The 24,961-nt window shown below is 35.3% G+C and overlaps 2 protein-coding genes across 3 annotated transcripts; one reads left to right on the top strand and one right to left on the bottom strand.

The window, feature by feature from the left end:
* The first annotated feature begins 812 nt into the window (after positions 1 to 812).
* Positions 813 to 24,663, top strand: LOC132702560 (V-type proton ATPase 116 kDa subunit a1-like). 2 transcript variants are annotated; one of them, XM_060671279.1, is made up of 11 exons: positions 813 to 3,595; positions 18,390 to 18,524; positions 21,370 to 21,546; positions 21,594 to 21,914; positions 21,965 to 22,354; positions 22,406 to 22,556; positions 22,606 to 23,092; positions 23,574 to 23,716; positions 23,777 to 24,051; positions 24,101 to 24,320; positions 24,371 to 24,663. In XM_060671279.1, the coding sequence occupies exons 2-11, from the start codon at positions 18,408 to 18,410 to the stop codon at positions 24,628 to 24,630; spliced, it is 2,541 nt and encodes an 846-aa protein (XP_060527262.1). In that variant the 5' UTR covers positions 813 to 3,595; positions 18,390 to 18,407; the 3' UTR covers positions 24,631 to 24,663. The 2 variants fall into 2 exon arrangements, with proteins under 2 accessions (XP_060527262.1, XP_060527261.1); XM_060671278.1 differs by lacking the exon at positions 813 to 3,595 and having other exon boundaries at positions 18,293 to 18,524.
* LOC132702561 (adenylate kinase isoenzyme 1) lies at positions 13,665 to 18,143 on the bottom strand. Its single transcript, XM_060671280.1, has 2 exons — positions 17,798 to 18,143; positions 13,665 to 14,360 (listed from the first exon to the last, which is right to left on the bottom strand). Exon 2 carries the CDS (start codon positions 14,312 to 14,314, stop codon positions 13,724 to 13,726), a length of 591 nt encoding a protein of 196 aa, XP_060527263.1. The 5' UTR covers positions 14,315 to 14,360; positions 17,798 to 18,143; the 3' UTR covers positions 13,665 to 13,723.
* Positions 24,664 to 24,961: the final 298 nt, after the last annotated feature.

Raw genomic sequence — 24,961 nt, 5'->3', positions numbered from 1 at the left:
CAGATTTTCACGAAATTATATATTTTGACATGACAATTGTTTCGAGAACACCGTGTCTTTATCAAATGTAATATTTACAAACTACTTGCTACTACATATACCGAAAAATGACCATAAAACCTTAATTAATGGTGTTGTGAGAATTTAAGTTCAATAAAGGAGAGGTATTTAAGTACAATTGATCGTTAAGCAATACATTTGAATGGCTCATTTTGTTAATCTCCATGGCTTCCAATAAATTTAAATATACTTTTTGCGGCTGTATGTAAAATATCAAATCAAAAAGTGTTTAAGTGTGTAGAGAATCTAGACTATTGTTTTTAAAAGCTCTTTTATGTTCGTTAATGCGTTTCTTGAAGGATCTACCTGTTTGTCCGATATAAATTTTAGGACAAGATCCGCATTTCAACCTGTAGACACCTGATTTTTGGGATTTTGGACATTTCGTTTTATTGTTTTTAAAAAATTTAATGTAATAAAATTAATATTTTTAAAGAACGTTTAAAAACAATACTCTAGATTCTAATTATGCTACACACTTAAACACAGAAAAACAGATTTTTCACGACAATTTTGATATTTTACGTACAGCCACAAAAAGTCGAAAATTCAATTTGAGGAAGCCATGGAAATTAACAAAGTGAGACATTCAAATGTATTGCTTAACGATCAATGAGATTTAAATAACTCTAAGCTTTATAGAACTTAAATTCTCACAACAACATTAATTAAGGTTTTATGGTCATTTTTCGGTATATATAGTAGCAGGTAGTTTGAAAATATTACATTTGATAAAGACACGGTGTTGTCGAAACAATTGTCATGTCAAAATATATAATTTCGTAAAAAATCTGAACTTTTAGTTCAATTTATATAATACTTATATTTTTAGTCATAATATCGGAAAATTGCACAATTTCTACTTCTTCTAATGATTCAACAATTCAGCAAAAATTATATTCATTTTAAATTCACTTCTTCCAAATATCCCACCAAACAGCATAATAGTTTATGTTACTTACTAGTTAGCCAAAAAGGGTACGATGGGTAGCGAAAAAAGGGACATAGACTCACCGCTTCAAAATGCTACTTACTAGTTACTTGTTACAGATCTTTGTTTTCTATATTTCCAATATATTAAATTTCCAAGTAATCTTATCACATAACCTGTTATGAATAATCTGGATTTTGATATCTACCCAAATAAGACTATAAGACTTGTATATGGTATTGTAGCTGAACAAACATAAAGGAATGTATGTGACTTCAATTTTCTTTGCTTGGTTGCTTGCTTCTTTTTTGCTTTCATAGGACTACTGTGGTACAGCGTACAACTTTATAAATTATTCAATGTACTTAGTTAGGATTCGTAGGAGGACTAGAACTCCCTCCTTTACCTCCACTCTCTTAAACAATGTATTAGCAGGTACAGAGTAGAATGCGAGTCAGATTCAGTTAAACTCTGAATAAGTCAACAGGATGGATGGCGAAACGTCAGCAAATTCGATTTATCAACAACTGACTCAGAAAAAATAAAGAAGTTTTGTAAATAGTAGCAGTTTCAGTTTTAAGCACTAATATACTCAATACTCCTTAGATTGCCACCTTATCACTGATGAGTAATTTTATTTCATATGCATTCATTGTTTATATAATTATACGCAACATTACAATTACAATCCAGCAAAGTAAAAGTAGGGCAACTCATGATTATATGAGCAAACACAAAGAACATAATGATTGCTTAGATAGGGAGTTTTTAGAATTAAGGAAAACGCGACAAGCAATATAAAATATACAAAAAGTAAAATACCCAAATAATTTGCAAAAATAGCTGCCGCTGAAGTTGAAAATAAATGTAAAAAAATTGAGATTTTTTTTAATGAGAAATGGGAACAAACCGACGCATATCAGAAAAGGCAGTGGAAAGTTATAAAGGAATTAATAAAAGAAAAAAAAAAGATTCTCAGAAATAAAGAATATTGAATAAATGGTCCGCAGTATTAATAACGAGTAGTTGTGTAGTTCTGCCTGTTTCAGTAATATCTAAGTAATGGAATCAATTTTTCTATGCGAAATAGATAACCTAGAAATCTTACAGATAATAAACAACTTAAACATCAAGTTCTCAGCATTTATAGATAAAACTGGATAACTCGGGAAGTTAGATAATTATAGGTCAATAATAGCAAAAAAAATAGCGAAAAATTGTAGAATGAGCCTACAAGAAACACATAATAAAAAGCTTGATAATGAGTACTTGTGAGTAAAATATAAAAAATAAGTATTATGCTCATATATTTCTCACGCCATACCTTAAAGATAGAGTACAATAAACTCTTATAAATAAAGAATTTATGGACTCTTGGCTAATAATTTTTAAAAATCTACTCTGTGTTGTCCACATAAAAAATGCGGTCAGCTGTAAATTTCTTTGATTCCTAGATTTGTTCTAGAAGATCGTGGAACTTATCAGTACATTATTTTGTGAAACCAAGAACTCTTGCGAAACAACTATCGGTGGGCTTCCGACCCCCTTAGCCAATATCGGTCAGCTGCATTATTATTAAATTTCGAGTTAATCCGTATAATTTGGACTCCATTTTAAGCGCATATTACAGAAAAAGAGATTCAAAGCTTTTATCAAAAGCAGGTTTTCTCAAAATGTTTTTGGGTTGGTGTGTCCTTTTCAGCAAATAGTGGTAATGTGGTTCTTGGTACCTTGAAGTGGCCTTAAGGTATCCAACTTTTTTCTGCCTTACTGCTAGCACAGCAGCGGGCATATCTTCTGGATTCCAGTTCTGTTTCTTTTTAGGAGTTTTGTTGGATGTCATGACTGAACGAAAGTAAAAATCAAAAAATTAATATAATTTGGAATATTCCAATTTTGCTTCATTTATGGTACTCCAAATTAACAACATTAGCGCCCACTTCATAATCCGTTAAAAAAATAAATGCTTTAGCTCACCAAAAAAATACAGTTAATAAATAAAAATATAAACTTTTACTTACTTGAGGACGCAACTAACGTTACTTTAAAAATAAAAATCCAGGCGATGATTGTCCATTCAATTCAACTAAAAAAGTTTTAGATACGCAACTATTAATTTTTAAAATATGTTTGTCCCCCTACCATCGATTAAATTAACTACAAAGTCAGTTGTCCACTAAAAGAGGTTAAACTAATGGTTTATACCATATTTAACGCGATAGCAGAGTTTCAATATTTTGTATTTCAATTTCTTTACCACTACCCTGGCCAGTTTGATATATCGGCCCAAAAATTCCTACGAGCAATAGCGTCAATAGCATCATTACCAATAATCTTAATTCGGGCCTCTACGCGCTCGCGTTCAAACAATTAAAATTTTACCGATTTTACGAAACATCGAAAACAATATTGTTATTTTATTTGTACGGCGGTTGGTAATCGACCTGCTAGATACCTCATTATCGTCCAATTCAATTAAGTGGCCCGATAAGCACCTAAAGGGTACGTAGTTGCCATTCATGTGACTGCTGTTCAGTTTTTGCCCGGGTTTGAAACAACAGCGTTCAAGTGACGATATAGAAAAGTTAGTGCCAAAGGAAACAGGTAACGCAATTCGAATCTATCGCTTTCTACTGCTCAAATATTATAGACCATATTATAGGCCTGAACTTCCTTTCTATGACGCCCCTTTAAACAAGAAAATTATTTGGGATTAGTTATCTAACTCGAAAGATCTATGTTCTGTTCCTTAAGGCGGCAGGCTTGTAAAATATAAATTTGCAATGAAAACTATTATAATTTTTTATTACTTTTATTACATGTTTACCTGTAAATTTTAGTCACCATGTTCCGAGTAGTTAGATGAACCTGTTGTCTTAGCCCTGAGAAATAATAAAATTGTTTTCTAGGATGTTTTCAGCTTTCATAATCCTTTCTCCTATTTCTATCCCACGTTCGACGCACTTACTCCATTTTTCTCAATCAAGCATCTTTGTTTTCTCATTTTAATTGCCTTACGCCAATAACAACTCCATAGTTTTTAATTCCCAGTGATATACCGTTATATTTCATCGGCAATCAATGACGTACCAAAAGGTTTATTTAAATTTACAATAGCTCCTTTTTCATCATATATTTCTCAAATTGAAATATATATTTTTTTTCTTAATTTGCATGGCGATAACCGACCCTAGACGTAGTCTTCAAAAACATCAGCATTCATGCGTTCATAATAGTCTGCAGTCCATTCTGATTCAAATGTTACTTCCTAAGCTATAACCGGCAAATCCATTTTTGCTGCCAGTGTGTATAATTATAAAACCTTTAAGCTTTCTCGAGAATGCTTTTATTCCATTGAACCATCCTTCGATAAAAGCTTGACACGCAAATTTTTAATTTTTATCCTGCCATGTTTTGCTCAAAGTAAATCCTTCTGTTATTCAGGTCTCGTCCAGATAATAGGTATTCCTGTTTTCCGTTCGAAACTACCTTCTTCCTAGATTGCCTGTCCAATGCCGGCAATCATATTGGAATATTCTTCTGTGTCCGCTGCGGTATGCACCAATTTTCAGATAGTTCGTCGTCCTGTCTATTCCCGTGTGTTTCTCAGCCAGAACATCTGTTTGTTTTGTTTCAAGACGGCTATAGATCCACGTTTCAAATGCTTTCAGTTTACTAAACATGGTCGATTTCTCGGTCTCATGCCATATAATGGGACCGACCGCACATGGCGTAACCGCCTAATTGCTGTCAAATATCATAGTCGCCATTATCTATTAAGTGTGATTTTCTGTTTTGAGTTTTATTAGTGACGAAAATTCATTGCCTCCAAAAGTTTTCCACATTTTTTTTTAATCCATAAATTGAAGTCATGCTCTATTTCTCTTTGTAAGTAAGGTTATTCTTCTGTTACTTTTTTTCCTGTGCACAAGTCGGCATATTGTTGACTGTCCAATTCCAATCATATTCGAACATTTAACTATTTTGGCAACTCCGAATATTGAGTTTTGATGATGGCGAAGATCTTTGAAAACAAATTAATACCTCTCGCTTATTAGTTGTTTAAGAGAAAAAAATATATATTTTCAAATATATAAGTTGATTCATGAATTAAGGGGAAATTAGACTATATATTTTAACAGCCGCCAGTAACAGCTGTAATTACGCCACAATTTTATTAAGTGTCTTGATTCGAATCGTTTAGACGGGGTGAGTTAAAGTGAAAAATATTAATTTGTCAAAAAAAAACTTTCTTATATTAATGATAGTTTCATCATAAAACAAATATAATTGATTATTTTATTTACGTTTAAACAAAAATCCAAACTGATGTATCAAATGAAAAATTTACTTCAAGTATATATAATGAAGAAAAACAACTTCAACCACCGAAGAAATGTAAAAAAAAGGATAAATCAAAAAGAACTGGAATAAAATGCTATTGCTATTGCTGTAATAGAGACCAACCAAACCACCAAAGACGCAGCTGTGCGGGAGAATTGAAAAAGCAATCAACTGTATTAAAAGTATCAGGATGACAATATCCTTACTATGTACAAATCTTCTGAATTCCTGTTGCGTCGGTTATAAATGAATTTTTTTGACATTCCGCCAATCTCCCTGTTGGCTTCTGGAGAAGTTAACTGAAAGTAGCTTGCATTGTACTCTTATATATTGATTGAAGAGGAGAGGCTGAAAAATTAGCAATAATCTTTTTTTCGATTTTTTACATCAAACGAAAGGTTTATATATATATATATATATATATATATATATATATATATATATATATATATATATATATATATATATATATATATATATATATATATATATATATATATATATAGACATCGGGAAGTGGGAGAGGGGATTACGCACTGTTCACGCAACCAATCAGCGTGTATAATGGGCTAAATGGGATTGGACCTCTGTGCTTGTTCAGTGCCTTATTCCCTCTCTTAACAATTTCTAAGCTTTCGTAGGCATCTAATTTTCTACTATTATTTACCTGTTTAACTAATTTTAAATTACTTACATCTACCTTATGATTATTGTTGAACAAATGTTCGGCTACACTTGATTTTTCTAATCTACCAAATTTTAAATGAGCTAAATGTTCCTTAAATCTAACATTAATTGATCTTTTGCTTTGCCCTACATATGACTTGTCACAATCGTTACAACATATTTCACAAATTCCCGACTTTTCAGGGATATCTAGTTTATCCTTGGGATTACCCAAGAGATTTTTTAATTTTGATCCGGACTGATAGACACTTCGAAGACCTGCGGCCCTGAAGACTCTATCTATCTAGCATTTGTTATTAAGTTTAGTTTTAATCTTTTCCTGAAGATGCCAACTTGGTTGGCGAAACGCGCGTCGAGTACATAAAATTGAGTTTCGGTTTATGGTAAAACGCGTTATTGTGAATTAGGCTTGTGATTAAGAAAAACAACTCAAACCAACTACAAAAAGAAGGATAAAAAATAACTGGAATAAAATAAATAAATAAAAACCCATATTGGTGAAAGGTAAAGACCTGAGCCGTAGTTAAGATTGTTTGTTTGCTTCTATTATAGATTTCTATATATTCTCGGATTCTTCGTTAGTATAGGAATTGATTAGTTTTATAGAATAAGATTTGATGTCCGGTTTCGTGATTATGTTCGACAACTGCTGAAGATTTTTTTTTCCTTATCTTAAGGCTTCATGTTTGATGTAGTTGATATTTTTCATTCATTCATATTTATTGAATGCTGTAAATTTCTGGTATCCCAAAGGGAATTTTATCTTTGACGGATCGAAGATGTTGATGTGGATGTGAAGATGTTTGATGTGGTCAGTGGTGTTTTGGATGTAAGGAAGAACAACAGTAGCAAGTGTGGGGTTGCTTTCACTTATTGTCTTCGGAAAATTGTGGTGAAGTCTTTTGGGTGATTTCCATCATCTCTAATGTAGAAATTATTATAGAGAAGAACAGATGTTTTAAGAACAGGTGTTTCAATTCTAGGTTCAGTGACTCGGCTGTAGATAGTTTTACGGCTCTGCAAACAAGAGAGTTGATAACCGATGATTTGATTTTTGGGCCTGATGGTGATGTGAGAATGAATTAAAGTATCGGTCAATGTGCCTAGGTTTTCTGTAAACAGAATGACCCAATATTATGTCTGATTTTCTACTAATACGAATATCTAAGAATGGAAGATTAATATTACGCATGTTTGAATGCGTAGAGTTTAAATAACTAAGTTTAGCTCTGAAGAAGTCAACGGAATGATTGGTGAAAAGACAGCAAGTCTAATTTATAAACAACCAATGCAGGAGGAATCCAGAAGATTTGTAAATAGTGTTACAGTAGTAGAAAAAGTGCTGATACGAGAGGAAGCAGCTGTTGGGGAGCGTTGGAAAAGCAAATAAATAAATAAAAAAAACTGGAAATTGGACAGCTCTAAAGCACTTGAAGCCTTAAATATGTATTAAATCAAACCAATGAAGACGCAGCCGTTGGGGAGTATTAAAAAAACAATCAACTGGATTAAGAGTTTCAGGACACCTACAACGTTCTTTTTTAATCTATGCGTCAAACCTCAGCATCCAAATTGGCCGAACTATTCCAAAATTCAGATAAACTGTCGTTTCAGCGTGGAAATCAAATAGAGTTTGCTACTAACTCAAGCCTGAAACACGTTTAAATATCGAACCAACTAAAATGAAACAACTCCTCTCACATCTAAGGCAAAAAAGCTTTCAAAAATTCATCATAGTTACTCTACAATCAATAACTTCGTTAGAAAAAGTAATTCACATTTTATAAAAGCCACAGCAACAATTAGGAACTTCATAGAATTTATTAACGTCCGTTTCTATTTCGACTAGCATTGCCTATGACAATATGTATTTGTTGCATTTGTGTATACAGCAGCATTTCATATAAAAAATCACATTCCCATACCAACAATAGTTTTATAGTAAAGCCTTCATTTCAAGATTTTCACAATTTCGCAAACACAGAAACATCAAATAAAATACAGAAAAACCTAAACAAGAAGCAAAACTAACAAATAAAATAAAACTACAAGAATTAGGTTTATACAGAAGAAAAACAGCTCAAGTCACTACGAAATAAAAGTAAGAAAAGAAATAAACTTAAAAAAAGGACTGGAATAAAGTGCCGAGACAGCTGTAAACTATTTGAAATGTTAAATATGAATAAGGCAAACTATGAAAAACGCAGCTGTTGGGGAGCATCGAAAAATCAATCAACTGGGTATAAAGTATCAGGACACCAACATCCTTTTTTTAATTTTTGCATCACACGAATTGGATTTAACCTCTACAATCTATAACATCGTTAGTTCTGAGAAACATTTTGCTTGGCAATCAATGATATAATTTTGACCCTAGAAAAGTGCTACGCATTTTGCAGAATCCATTCTAATATCTAGGAATTTCATAGAAGTTATTAAGATTCATTCTAGTTGGACAATAATGGATTATGACAATACATTTTTGCAACGTGTGTATATAAAACAACATGTGATATACAAAATAACATTCCTAAACTAACAATAATTTTATCATAAAGCAAATCTAATTGAGAAACATAAAATGAAATACAGAAAGAGCTACGCAAGAGGTAAAACTAATATATCAAATTAAAAAATATATAAACAGAAGAAAAACAACTCAAACTGCTACGAAATAAATGAAAAAAAAAATACACAAACAAATCACTGGAATAAAATTCTAGGACAGGTGTAACCCATTTGAAAACTTAAATATAAATAATAAAAAAAGCAATCAACTGGATTAAAAGTATCACGATACCAACATTTTTTTTTTATTTTGCATCAAACGAAGTGGATTTAATCTCAAATCTTGAGAGGATTCAAGTGATAGATAATCCGTCTATCCGGCATAAACGCATCCATCGGATTCAAAAATATTGCCAACATGTTTGTTGTCTCTTGCCATTGAAAGATGTGTTTTATCGATCTGTGACAGAAGAAACTTAAAAATAACGAAGCGGCATGTGGCAATAGAATAAAATATTTAATCGATAAAAGTTGCACCAAAGTTTTCGCTATCTTGCTTACTTAAAGGTATGTAACAATATTAAGTAAATTTTTACTGGAATGTGTGTAGGTATGCGTGTTTAATTGCCGAAATATGTCGGTATCTAATCTTCAAATGTTGTTTAGTCTCGAAAACTAAAGATAAATCTAATGTATTCTAGTCCACGAAAAATAGTTTCATTTCTTTTCTTCCAATCTTAATGCAAAATACAAAACAAAGAAATTAAAGAAAGAATTTACAAATATTTACAAATCTTTTCGATTCCTCCAGTTCCAATTTAGCTCTGATGGTCTTTTAAAAAAATCCTCCAATTTAGCAGCAGCAGAAAAGTTATTGTTTGCTTTTTTGTGCTCTCAGCATTTACCCATTATTAAGCCAAAAATGTGTTTATAAAAATGAAGATATTCCTCTGTAATCCTAGCTGTACCGTCCATCGAACTCAGAAAGCGTATTCTCAAGTGCTATATGTACCCGGTGATTATATATGAAATGAAAACGTGAACGTTAACAGAAACACTGTCGGAAAGAATTTAAGAGTTCTGCAGAGGGTGAATATTCAAACAGGACTTTTCCATACTAACAGAAAGAGAAAATTTCCGTATTTCAGACATATCATGCGCAGACACAAATACAGTTCGTATTGCATTGTATCGCAACTAATTAGAATTAAAGAACATGGTCGGGAAAAACAACAGCTGGACTATGTGGAACAGCAGCTTCGAAAGTTACAATCACTTTATCTTCTTAAAAGAGACGGCACATGAATTAGAAATAAATTGTTGTGTCCATAATACGCAAATGATTTTTGAATACCTCTAAAACGACTCGGAGTGTAGGTGGTGCATGGGAGGGAAGGAGACCCCGTATCACCTGCTCACCGAATGCCCTGCCTTGACATGGGCAAGATTGGGAGCCTTCGAAACGGCCCTGATCGATCCGGACTCAGTGCACGGTACTGGGCTAAAGGAGTTGCTGACCGTCTATCGGAGGGGCGGCATTCTGGACGCCCTCTAGAGCGGCCTCGGGGCACAACGAGCCCATCTGGTGGCTAAGTGCTTGGACGCCTGCGAGGGCGCCCCCCTTTAATACCAATATCAATACCAATACCTCTAAAAATGCCTAAAGTAGGGTCCAATAATTTTGTTATTCAAGAATCCTTGCCCTAACATTTGTTTTTTGTGGATGTGTGTATGATTTCCTCTCATCCACCGGGACTTATACTCCAATACGTATACGTATGCGTAATACTCCAATAAAACGTGGATTCATCAGTAAACAGTACATAATTATGAAAAAATGGACTTAGTTACACATTTCGATCATAATTTACTGTGCGTTGGTTTCAGAACTTCTGAAGAAGCCCAATCTGGATTTTCCCCAACTTAATTATAATAATTATATAGTTAATTATTTATTTTAAAAAGAAATATGGCATCGACATCTACTTTTTGACCCACCCGGTATATTTTGATTACTGCAGAAAATGCGCAATAAAAAATCCGATCCAGATCCGAGCAAACTAATATGGTTAGAAAAAAATTAAATTAATCAAAGATTTCAATCAGCAAAAGTTTGAATATTTGTCATGAGTTGTGAGAATTCTTCTAATGCTAAACCCCAGTCAAAGCAGTTATGCAGTTACGTCACGTATGTCTTAGCTATATTCCTACAATTTTTAGATACGTTCCGATATTAATGAAGTCATTAGGTTTGGATCTGCAATTTTAGAAACCAAATGAAAAAAAAAATTGCTAGCGTTTTGTGAAGTGGGCGTCAGTCATCGTGTTATAAATGGGTTCAATTTATCTTGATAACATTTTAATTGGCTGTAATTTTTTTGTTTTTAGAGGGATCCAGGTAAACAAAAAAACAAAATGTAAAACAAAACACTATCAATTTTCTGACATAAAAGCCTACATCATATTGTTTTAATGGAACACCCTGTATATTATATATGTGTTTAATCTAATAACATATTCCGATAAGAGTGATGTAACACACTTTATATTTTACTCCTCTCGTTTTTGACAAATCCTCAAAAATAGGAATTTTTTATGCTATTTCACTGACTGCTACAACAATCATTATTTACAAACTGAAGTAGATTAAAAACACTAAAAATGGCAAGACGCACTAAAGTAAAAAATTATTTAACTAGTCTAAATACTGGTGCACTTGGTTTTTACTTCGTGTATTGATGTAGGATTATTTAAAGACCATCATCGCGTATTTTGTCTATTACAACCCTGTCTTGTAGTGAACGAATATTAATCACTCCATGTTTTCCAAAAAATTATTATTCTCATTATGTCTATTTAAAAAATCTAAACAAAACTGCATCCTCTTGTTACATTGTTTCACACTTAGTTTTTGAGTTTTACCAATTTTAAATGCATAACATTTATATTCTTTCAAAACCGAGTTGATTGATCTCCGAGAAATACCTGTCTTCATAAACTCTAGTAATAGAGGAAACTGGATTTGCTTTAGACAATCCAAATACGGTTGCCTTATTTTCTTCATTTAAAACGTTATGATTCAGGAATACCTTTTTAGCATTTCATACGTTACCGTTTTCTGGAAATTTCTTTGCCAGCCTTGGAAATATCGGTTTTGAAGGAGCTCGGCGCTCTGGATAGATTCTAATATACTGACGACGAACTGCGGTTTTAACAATAATGACGTAGACAACCATCAACGTTGTTTACTAATATGTCAAACCCAAACATATTCTTATTTGTCAGTCAGGGCACTCTTTGAAAATATATAAAAATTTCCTATTTTTGCCGATTTGTCGGAAACGGGTGCATTAAAATATGAAGTGTGTTACATCATTGTAATCAGAATAAGATATTTCATTAAATATATATATATATATATATATATATATATATATATATATATATATATATATATATATATATATATATATATATATATATATATATATATATATATATATATATATATAAAATGCTGGCTGTTCCATTTTAAAAATATGATGTAGACTTATATGTCAGAAAATTGATACTGTTTTGTTTTATAACTTGAAACACATTGGCTACTAACAAACCCTACAATTTGTTTTTGTTTGATGTCTCTAAAAACAAAAAAGTTACAGCCAATTAAAATGTTATAAAGATAAATTGCGGTGCGTATTATTATTTTGTAATAATGAGATTACGGCAACTCTGTTCAGTACCGTATTTATAGGTAGAGACAAAATTAAACCTATCAAATATATGGGAGAATATAAATATCAATTAGATAGGTTTTTATTTTTGAAAAACTCACAATATTTAAACTAACATAACGCAAAGAGCAAAGAAGGGGAACAAACAACAAAATATCTTCCTCCGAATCTGATTTCTGCATATCGACAACAACTTGGAGATTAGAGGCATGTATCAACTTTTCCCTTTGCGAAACCCAACTTATGGGGTGGTCTATGTGCTTACAATAGTTCTTCTGGGGTGAAACATAAAACAAAATGTTATGAATACTCCATCAGAAGTATTATTATTATTTTACTTGAGCAAGTGCGTTAGTTTACACAGTACATCAGATGTATCGGGATTGAAGGAACCATCTCCATCACATTAAATGGCAAGGCAGCAGCCGCACAATGCGATGGCAATTTTGCAATCCTAACTTTTTAATATTTTTTAATATTAATTAATTAATTTAATATTTAATATTTTTAAAAAATAGGAACTAACTATACAGTTGCGTCACTAACATCTATGGTCTAGTTTTTCATTAAACTTGACTGAAATAAAATACTCATTTTTGCAGCCATTAGACGGATGGTTAATCCAACTTTGATTAGGTATTGGTTCAGCAACTCCACAGTGATACGATGCATTGTCCCCATTACTAATAATGAAAGTTAATTAACATTGGGCAACAGCCGTTCGTGAACCACCTTTTAAAGTAAAAAAAAACTTAAGTTTAAGTTTTAATCCATCAATTAATGAACCATGTCAAATATCAACACCATTGATTTCGCGTAAATTTTTGCGGGACAATTCTACAGTTACATGTTCTCCTGTAAGGGAGGAAAAGTAATTATTGGAAGTTATATAGATTTTCGACTTCATTCAGAAAGAAGCTGTGCCACAAATTATATTATTCATTTGGTAAGTCCCATTTTTTTTTTCATCCTTGCTGTGTACGAAGCATAAATTCCCGTGCGTTTGCTATTCTTGTGTTCTTTATTAAGAGGCGTCCCGTATGCTGCTATATGACTGTTCTGAACTTTAGCTTTATATTCATGATCAGTTCTGATGCCTTCAGAATTCATGCATGGAGACAGTGTTTAACGATAAAAGCGGTTTCCCCACATTTTTTTTCTCGAGAGAAATAATTCACAAGTTTTAAGGGCTTGCTCTTTTTCACCAAATCGTTGGAACATTTCGAAACGACTTAATTACCTGGCAAATTTAAAAGTGTTGTTCTTGAGGCGGTTTTTGAAACGAATTTTAAATAAAGTAATGAACCAGATAAAGATGTCATTCTACGACATAACTGCACAATTGCTCTGACTAGCAGCACGCACACAAATACATCAATCGTAGGGGAAAAAAACTCAAATTCAAACTTTAATTTAAAAACAATATGCCCGTGAACGTAACATTACTGCCAGCGACCAATTACTTCAAACTTGCTAGCAAATCGTCTATCAACAGCGAAGTTTCGGCGAAAATCTCGTCAGCGTTTCGTTCGGCGTCGATCCTCTTCAGTTTCTCGGTGTACTGCTGAACTACTTGGTCGTTGTGGGTATTAAACGTGTGCAACCTCTTCTTTATCGTCTCCTCGTTATCATCCACCCTGCCCGACGTCTTCGCCCTCCCCAGCAACCTTTCCACCAACGTCTTATCTGAAGCGTCGTAAAACAACACCAAGTGAACCGGTGCTACTTTCTTCTCGAACAGTATCCCTTGTTCCTTCTCCCTGGGGTAGCCATCGATCAAAAACCCCTTCGAGTCAGGTAATGCCTTCTGTATGGCGTCCCGTAAAAGTTCCAGCACCAGGTCCATGGGTACCAGTTCACCGCGTTCCATTATTGCGCTGAGCTCTTGACCCCTCGACGAGCCGCTGCTGACTTCCTCGCGTAGCAAGTCCCCGGAAGAGAGATGAGTGAACTGATACTTGGTGACGATGCGTTCGCATTGAGTACCTTTACCGGAACCCGGACCGCCCAGCACCCAGATTATGGGTACGCTGATGTCTAAGGCCGACATCGTGGTCTCTTGGTTAGGGTGTGACTACAGAGTGGTTGGCGAGGGCCTAAAACATCGATTGGATCAATTTGACGAGAAAAAAGATTTTTTTAGGTGAAAATGTTAAAAACTTAAAACGTTGGCATGACCTTTCTGCCTACTTGTCTGTGTACTCATAACTTGGAGTCAAGGAATGAGAAGTAATGACTTCTAGTCCTTTTTATAAGAGGACAGTAAGGAAAACGCAGGACACGCAGATGGCCCAAAAATAAAAGTTGGAGTGAATATCGGTTCAGTATTAAGACCAAAATAAACATGTCACTACTCTAAAGAAACTATATATATTTATTAACAAACCAATTCAACTTCGACTTAACTAACTCAAAAACATCTTATTTTACCACAGACCTATTTTATTCATTATACTGCCACCTTTAAAGTCACGTAACCAACAATCAACAATTCAGCGGCGATAACCAAGTCAGAGCGAGCCTCTCGAGGTTTTCCCCCACACCAATTTTGAGCCTCCTACAAGACTCAGACGGCGACTAAACGTGCGCTCTGCAAATCATTTTGGGCCCTTCTCCATAGCCTTTTTAGTCCATCAGAAGAATGTAACCAAAACACATTCTGCTATTGCTGTAAGTTTCAATTCAAATATTCAGTGGTAAATTGCAACCTAACTTCTGCAGCTTGCTGATCTGCAAGCTTGTAGACCAAACGACCTTCATCTTTGTCGAACTGCCCACAGACTAAAGTTTCTACGTCGGATTTCTTGTCTGCAATGATGTTCAACAGCACAAAGTTATAACTTGAGTTCCTCGACCTCCTCCTAATCTGTCATTAACAGCAGCGAAAAAGTTCAACTACTCTTTAGATATATCATCCATAACTAAGTCTGTCTTCAATAAGTGCGACAGGTTTTGCCCAATCCTCGAAACTTAAAAGCATGACAGTAACAAAGAACGTCTATGGTAAACAGTACGTCATTAAGTTGACATTAGGGCCACAACTAGTAAGGTCTTGTACAAAAAAATAAATAAATTTCTTCTAAAGTAGCGATATTTTGGTTTTAAAAATGAATTGATGTACACAAAGACATGAACCAAAAAACAAACCGTAAACAAAGAATGGTTCTTAAAAAAGATGTTAGAGTAAATATTACATTTAAAATCATGAAGCAAGCATTCAACTAACCTTCAATAATGACTAAAACGCCAATGTTTATCAAACGACTTAATTATTGAAATTATCTAAAGTCATGAAAACGAAAAATTTATCAGCCTAAAAAAAAGTCCAGATCCCTCAAATTTTACCAAAAATTTCAGTATTGCGTTTTTGGTTGCACAGTAATTAAAACATGGGGAGATCTACACTGGACTGAACTTAAGATCGACTAACAAGGCAGGCAAATATTTCTAATTTTTTTGATTTACTAGTTGACACTGACTTTTTGCTGAATCACGTGCAACGTTTACGTCAGCGTTTTGGCCAAAAATTGCATGATTCTGAAGGCAAGTAAAAATCCATACGAAATTTGGCAAGGACGACTACAGGCTTTCTCTTTTCAAATTATGATTTCGCTCCACTAAGAAGAATTCCATAAATCATTGTAAATAATAACAATAATAATAAATAAGCTATTGCAACTAAGGGAAGCTTTTTACCTCAATGGATATTTTTTCAATAATTTAAATATTATTTCTGATTTCAACAGACTTTTTTAGTGCGGAAATAACTATTTAGATAATTATATTCTTCATCTTGTTACCACCTTTGTAATTTTGGTATCAAACGTTTTCACACCACTTCCGTAATAAATTTCTAAACAAATTGTGGAAGGGCTCTTCTTGGAGGTCTTGGTTAAACAACTCTTTCTATGACGAATAAGCTATATAAATGTTATTTTTTATATAATTAACTGACTGACTAAGCTATGGGAAAAGAAAAGAAAACTAAAAACGTAAATTGGACAGAAAATTTAAAACTTTCACATAAACAGGGCACAAAAATTAAAATCAATCTAACGCAATGTTAACAATCAAGAAACATTTAATAAAAAAACTATTAAAAAAGGCGAGCAAAACGCGATATTGAGGAAAACATTGAAAAGGACGATAAACAATTCACAATAAATAGACATAGAAATAGCAAAATTTTTTTTTAAATTATTATCCTCCGATACCCAGAGAAACAAATATGAACAACAATAAGAAAATTAATAACTATAAAAAAACATAAAAGATGTCTTGGAAGTCTTGGTTAAGCATTTCTTTCAGTTTCGGTTAGTTTGGTTAGAGAGACAGAACGTTTGTAATATGATTCTACATTATAATTAAAAGAATAAAAAAATGAAGTGACTGAACTAGGAGCCAAGAAACGAAAATTCAAAAACGTAAACCGAAATGAAAATTTAATACCCGTACGAACACGAAGCAAAAAATATAAAGAAACAAATAATCAAGAAAAACTATGTAAAAAAGGTGAATAAAATGCAATAATGAGGAAAACAGTGAAAAGGGCGATAAAAAATTCACAATATTATGTAATATAATATAATATATCATCCTCATAGGCCCCGGGGAAATAAACCTGTACAACAATAAGAATATAAATAACTATAAAAAAACATAAAAGATTTCTTATAGGTCTTGCTTAATGAGCCCTTCCAGTTTTGGTTATTTTAATTAGATACTATCTAAGTTAATAATCCTTCGAAGTGAATTGGCTGAAGCAAGGGCTAAAAAAAGGAAACCGAAAAACGGAAACTGGACTCAAAAATTTAAAACTCGAAACGAAAAGAGGACACAGAAACACAAATAAAACTATACACAATATTAACAAGGAACAAAGAAACAACGAAAAATTAATAAAGAAAAGGGCTAATAAGAGGCATTATTGAAGAAAAAGGGCTACTTATCTGCTCAGTTTAAAATTAAATTTTTGTTTTCATGTAAAATAAGTACAGTAAAGTACGAGGTATGCTACATGAATTAAGCGTGAAATTTGAAGCAGATTTCGAAATTAGATTTTAAAAAATGGTGTTAAATTTAAGAAAAGGAACTTTTGACCCACGGATTTTTAAAGTAATTTTTTTCATATTTTACCCGTTCACTGTATGCCAAAAACTTTTTTTTTAATATTATTATCCGAAGCAAGTAAATAAAAAAATAGATTATTCTTTCCGATTTGGTTAATTTCGTTAGAAAATATCTAAAGTTTGTGATGTGAAGAATAAGCTAAGTAAATATTATTTTTTATAGCGCATCCTACATTATATTAGAGGAACCTAACTAAAAGAACTAAAAGAACTAAACAAAGAAGCAATAAAATACTATTTTAAAAGAAAACAATGGAAAAGGTAACCAACAATTCACAGCGTACACATACACATCAAACGCCTTTTTTAGTATTATCCTTTCTGAATAATCGATGCTATTTTTTCGATTTGCGATCCAAAAACAAAGTTATGTAAGCTGCAGCTTCAGCGAAATGTAAGGTTACCTGGTCAGCTGGGCCGGTCTCAGTCTACTGCATCTTTTGGCCGCCGCACTCGCGAAACATTTCAAATAATTAATTTATTGTGTCTAAACGCTAAAGCCGCGCGTGTGGGCCGCGAATTATATTTGGACTCGAACGTTGTCGAGGTAACCCGTGCCAACAAGCGGGAAATCGATCGAGGAAAACGCCAAACGATTGCTGCCGCCATCTGCGAGGGCATAGCGATACTACATCGCGCTCGAAGCAGGAACGATCAAAAATTCGTGTCTTTAAATTTGCATTCCGTTATAGCAACCGCATAGTTTCGTCGATGGGGATGATATTACGATACGCAGTGCTAACTGAACGAGTAGAACTGACCAGAACTTTGCAACACGAGACCGAACGATTTATCATCCTCGCTAATTACAAGCCGCGGCAAATATAATTAACCTCGCAAGCTAACTGTTGTTTATATCGATAATTTTATACGAACTCAACCGCCAATTTGCATTTTTTTTGTAAAATCATTTCTTCAATGACACTGCCAAGGAACCAGACGGAGCATCACGACATGCGTGTGGTTCGCCCATACTCACCATTGCTTTGTCACCAGGCCCACGACCGGTACAACATGGGGTCGTTGTTCAGAAGCGAGGAAATGGCGTTAGCGCAGCTGTTCATCCAACCGGAGGCGGCTTACTTTGTCGTATCGGAGTTGGGTGAGACTGGATGCGTGCAATTCAGAGACGTAAGTTTAACTTCGCAGCTGATTAGGGGACACCGGGGTTAGTTGTTACAAAATATTCACTCTACTTTTCTGTAATTACTTACTTACTTACTACATTACTGGGTTGAAGTAGTGGGAGAATCGGAGATTGTGCTGTGTTCATTAACTTTTTTAATAGGTATATCAGATTAGCAACAGAACAAAAATATAAAATATGCAAATTTAGAAGGTAAAGACTATGGTTAATAAGATAAAGCGAATATCTGAAGGAATAATCTACTCTAAATGCTAGTAATATAGAAGCTAGGCAACTGTAACAATATTTACAAATCTTCTGGATTCATCCTGCGTCCTTTGAAGAGGCTAACCTATTATTAACTATTTTGTTTACAGAACCGTCAAACTATCTCAACTCGAGTCACTGAACCTGGAATTAAAACATTTTACATCTCCTTTACTCTAAAACAATTTTCACATTAGAGATATTAAGAGTTCCATCACAAAATACACTTTACCAAAACCTTCTAATGGCAATTAGTCTGAAAGCAACAACACACTTGCCACTGTTGTCCTAACTTACATTCAAAACATCGCTGACCACATATCAAAAGTTCTTAAGAAGTATAACGTCAAAACCAGATTTACCACTTGTCCAAAAATCTGTCAACATCTTCCATCCGTCAAAGACAAAATTCCGTTTGAGACACAGCATAAGCGGCAAAGAATACATTGGAGAGACCGGACGAAAGATATCAACCAAACTTGCATTTAATCAATTTTTCTACCAACGAAAAATCCGAAAAAATAGAAAGCTATAAGCAACCTAACAATCTTAACCACGACTCAGGTCTACCTTTCACCAATATGGGAAATAGTCACCCGAGACAATGTTCATGCCTCTCCTTTAGCCTCTCCTTTTATATAAGCAAGTACAGAGTAGAATACGAACCAGCTTCAGTGAAGCTCTGAAGAAGCCAGCAGGATGATTGGCGAAACGTCAGCAAGTTCGATTCATCAACAACCAAGCCAGGAGGAATCCAGAAGTTTTAAAATAGTTTTTCTAAAATATTTTTTCCTTCCGCGAATTCTCCTAAAATACTAAAACATAAGCAATAGTAACCAAAACAAAAATTATTACAGTTTTGGTATTCCGTGTTTTATTTTATTTTGTTCCTAAATATTTAGTTTTCGTGTATGTTGAGACATGTTTAGCGTACTAATGGTATGTCATTAACAATACCCATGCCATGTAAACTGGGCTCCTCTGACGAATAACTCTTTCCTATTCTTGTAAATGATTCAGATGAAGAAAACGAAGGGTACATAATGATCGCGGCAACATACAGTGATTGTTCTGAAGTGGAAGATAATTCAGAGGAGCGAACAATTAATGTAGATGACGACAGAATGACGCTGAGAACGCCTTAGGTGGTAATATTCAAGTTGCTGCTTGTATTTTTCGATTCATAGCTCCTAAAATAGATATAAAAGGAGAGTCTGATTTTATTCTTAAGAAATTGTTTTTCTTTATTTCTATCGGAGGAGATTTTTGAAATTATCTTAAAATTTACTAATCAAAGAGCACCAGAAATTATGAATAAACATGAATGAATGATGTGCGTTCTGCGCAATAATAATTTTATCTGGAAGATTTAGAGAAGCTAAAGAAAGGCCAGTTAATTGTGGTCTTCCACAAATAAATCTTTATCAAGACCTATTTATCAAGCTTATTGATAAAACTATTTCCACAAGAGCAGAAAGAAAAAGTCAAGATAAACTTGCTCCTATTCGCGATGTGGTTGACATTTTTTCAAAAAACTGCAGAGATTCAGTGAACCTGGAAAACATAGCATTTAAATTTAGATATTATATGATGCCATTACATTTTATCTAGAAAAGGAGGGAGAAACTCCTGAAAACAAATTATGGACAATGTATAGTAAAGCTAACACTAATTGGCATTATGCTCAAAAATAAAAAGGTCAAAATTATATCTATATATAGTGCGAAAGTTTATCAAAGAACAAATTTACTTTATATCTGTTAAAACTCGTGGCACGCCTCAAGCTTGTTGCTTGAAAGTTCCCTGCGACGTTTTAAAAAGTCAGTTAGCGAATCAACTGATTCAGACCCCAGTTTGATCCAGTTTGACGGCACTTTTGTGTTATTTTTTTATTGGAAATTTTAAGATTCTTTTGAGGAAAACGATGACAAATTTTGGAATAGTCGTTTACATAAAGCACTCTCTAAAATATATTTAACGACTGTCTGTTTTTTATGTCCCAGCTTCTGAAAAATTAACAGACGATACTTTTTCGCATATCTTTGAAGTATTATAAGATTTATCTCATATTAATTAGCCACATGTCTGAGGTGTGGTTCAGGTATATATTATTACTATGAAAAAAAGTTGAAAAATTTCAAAACGCATTCACAACAAAATTAAAAAATGGGGTGTTCCATTTAAAGAAATGTATGTTTTCTAAGTTGCTCTTTTTGGGACACCCTGTATGCTTTAAAATAATTTTAAATTATGCATCCCAACATTCTTTAGAATTTTTTTTCCACTTTCTCATAACTTTTGAGATAACGAGCTAATGATTTCACTATATCGTTGACCCACCCTGTACAGAGGTGAAAAGCCAAATTGGTCAGTCAGTCAGTCATAAAACAGTACCTGAGAGGTGCACAGTTCACAGGATATTAATCAAACTCTGCCCGGTGTCGAAAATGACAACGTGGCGTTTCTGACGCGAGTATCAAGGTGCTGCCCTCTAGTTTACGAAACTAAAACTAAAGTAACAACCTGCCCCGTGTAATAACCAACCCCGGTCTACCTTACGTTATCCCAATGAACCGATCGTAGCTGAATGAGGAGACCAATGTGTTCCAACGACAATTCGTCAGCGAGGTCAGGCGGTGCGAAGAGATGGAAAAGAAGCTGAGGTACATCGAGCAGGAAGTGAAGAGGGACGACGTCTTCGTACCCGACATGAGAGAGCTGCCCATGGCGCCGAATCCCCGACAAATCATCGACTTGGAAGTAATATCTTGCTGCCACGAATTCGGAATACTTAACTAGACTTCTAGGCGCACCTGGAGAAAACCGAGGCGGACATCAGGGAACTGTCGGAAAACACCGCGACTCTCAAATCGGACTTGAACGAACTGGTCCAGATGAAACACGTGCTAGAAAAGGCCCAAAACTTCTTCAATCAGAGGGAAGAGGTGACCCACGATCCCAACTGGAGTCCCGACGACGTCGAAGGAGACACGCCTCTGGGATACGTAGCCGGAGTAATTAACCAGGAGAAGTTCTACCCATTCGAGAAGATCCTTTGGAGGATCGGCAGGGGCAACATCTTCGTTAAGTATGACGAGATCAACGAGGCGTTGGATGATCCCAAAACGGTAGGTAAAATTAAATTACATTTCAATCATTATAATCAATTATTCCGCAGGGGACGAGGAACAAGAAAGTGGCCTTTATGGCTTTCTTCCAAGGTTCCAACTTGCAAAGTCGTGTCAAGAAGATCTGTGCTGGATTTCACGTGTCGCTCTGCGAATGTCCACATTCCGCGAGCAGCAGACGAGAGAGGCTGATTTCAATAGCTACTGATGTAGCAGACATTGAGACGGTCCTCAACCAAACCATGGACCACAGACGGCGGCTGCTGCATACCGTGGCCAAGGAGCTCGCCAATTGGACGGTGATGGTGTGCAAGATGAAAGCTATTTACCATACTCTAAACCTGTTGAGCGTGGACGTTTCTAAGAAGTTCCTGATAGGTGAAGCCTGGGTTCCCACCGCCGATATGCACTTGGTAGAGAACGCGCTGACACAAGGCTCGGTATGTCACAACCAAGTAGGAAATTTTGAGCTACTGATTTGGGTGTTTTAGATATCCTGCGGAAGCACGGTGCCTTCCTTTTTGAACATTATCGAGACCAAGGAGACCCCACCCACCTTCAATAGGACCAACAAGTTCACCCAGGGGTTTCAGAATTTGATTTCGTCATACGCGTTCGCTTCCTACAGGGAGTTGAACCCAGGTACAACCGTCGGGCTGAATATGAGCATCTCGCAATAACTGTTTTGCAGCTTTGTACACTATCGTCACGTTTCCGTTCCTGTTTGCCGTGATGTTTGGCGATCTAGGCCACGGAGCGATAATGTTCCTCAGCGGGTTATCCTTGGTGCTACTGGAGAAAAAACTGGAAAGGCGAAAGGACATGGGCGAAATATTCAACATATTCTTCGCCGGAAGGTACATTATCCTCCTCATGGGGCTGTTTTCCATGTACACCGGATTCATCTACAACGATATCTTCTCCAAGTCGATGAACATCTTCGGCACCAAGTGGAAAGTGATGTACGACACGTTGCCGGAGAACTCTAGCGATTCGTACTATCAATTCGTTCCGCGAATCAACTTCGAGGGGGATCCCTATTGGGCGGGAGTGGATCCTGCCTGGCAGAGCGCGGAAAACAAGATCATATTCCTCAACTCCTTCAAGATGAAACTGTCCATTATTATAGGGGTGGTGCACATGGTGTTCGGAATAGTACTTAGTACCGTCAACTTTATGTAAGTTTTCTTAATGTGCTGTCCAACGGAACTATCGCCATGGAAATGGAAAGATTGGAAATTGGCTAACTCAAATCTTGTCATTAACGACTCTAATCCTATTTCTTTAACCTATAAACGTCAAACTTACTAAAGATCGTTCTCAATAAGATGGAAACTAATTTGATTTTGAATAATTTGCGACAGTATTTAAAGTTATTAAAAAAAAAAAGGAAATTCTGAAAATTTTTCCAAAAAAAAAACTTTTCTTGACATTTAGCTAAATTTTTTTGAAATAAGGGTCTTTTACTCTTGTGCAATTATTGTATTTCTTGTCCTACTCTGTATGTTGTTTAATTTGCAAATATTTTAAGTGTATCTAAAATAATTATGGAACATGCACTAACTTTTGGCAATATTTGTAATAACATTGTGCCGTTAGCAAAAAAAATCCCATATGTTGCATGTTGCACGTATAGTTTAACGGCGCATTCCCTTTCAGACACTTGAAAAAATACTCAGCTTTACTTCTTGATTTCCTTCCCAAGATACTGTTCTTCTTCCTGATGTTTGTATACCTGGTGGTGATGGTTTTCATGAAATACACTATGTACTCGGGACTATACGACGGGGCAAATGACACAGGTATTCCTAAGATATGAAATTTGATAAGGATCTGTCAACTTATCGTACGAAACTCTCCAGATACATCTCCAGGAGTAGATACTGTGCATGGGTCATCTTGCGCACCTTCTGTGCTAATCTACTTCATCGACATGATGCTATTCAAGCAGCCAGACGCCACTGATCCCTGCGAAAAGTACATGTATCCAAGTCAGGAGATCATCCAGAAGATGTTCATCTTCGTCGCCCTCATTTGCATACCCTTCCTGTTGCTGGGGACGCCGCTGTACGAGATGCAAAAGAGGAAGAGGTCACATCGCGCCCAGGGTGTCAACCATGTAGAAAACGGCTACCGGGTGGGTATGGGACGAGCCTGGACAGGTTCGCTATAGCAAGTGTTTTCAGAACGGACAAGTGAATCAAGCGATGGAAATGGACAGCCGAGAAAGTATGAAGCAAGCGCTCACACCGACCTCTACTGCGGAAGAGGGTCACGAGGAAGAAGAAGAACCGATGAGCGAGATTTTCGTTCACTCGGCGATCCACACCATCGAGTACACCTTGAGTACGGTGTCCCACACAGCTTCCTACCTCCGACTGTGGGCTCTGTCGTTAGCCCATGCTCGTAAGATATGATCACGAGTGTCGCCACTGTATAACTTGTTTCATCTCCAGAGCTGTCCGAAGTGTTGTGGACGATGGTATTCCGCAAAGGGCTCACCATGAGCGGCTACGTGGGGGTGGCGGCGGTGTTTATAATTTTCGCGGTCTGGGCCTTCTTCACGGTCGCCATTTTGGTGTTGATGGAGGGGCTGTCGGCGTTCTTGCACACCCTGCGTCTGCACTGGGTCGAGTTCATGACCAAATTCTACGAGGGGGCGGGCTATGACTTCCGTCCGTTCAGCTTCAAGACGGTACTCGAACCCGAGGACTAGCCTCGCGACTTACTGCATTAAAATATATAGTGATTAACGAAACCGCGTTTTATTTATGCGTTCAAGACATAACTTAAATTCCGATATCTAAATTTTCCAACCAGTTCACTGCTTGTGGTGTCAGTTTTAGCACACCACAGGAATTCTACGTGTGTACAGTTCTGACCCTATTTTTAGGTGGACCAAATCCTACGAGTTGGCTCTGATCCGATAAGGAGCTGTGACTCATTATATAAATTCTCCATTTCACATTTCAATTCCTGTTTCCATCGTTCGGGAGTATTTTCTACTAAGTGTTCTGAAGAGATGGTAGATCTTGATTTATATGGAG

This window comes from Cylas formicarius, unplaced genomic scaffold, assembly GCF_029955315.1.
Source record: "Cylas formicarius isolate icCylForm1 unplaced genomic scaffold, icCylForm1.1 PGA_scaffold_5__7_contigs__length_24384050, whole genome shotgun sequence".
In the NCBI taxonomy this organism is placed as follows: domain Eukaryota; kingdom Metazoa; phylum Arthropoda; class Insecta; order Coleoptera; family Brentidae; genus Cylas; species Cylas formicarius.
Note: the sequence above shows the minus strand (reverse complement) of the source record. Positions and strands in the feature narration are given on the sequence as shown.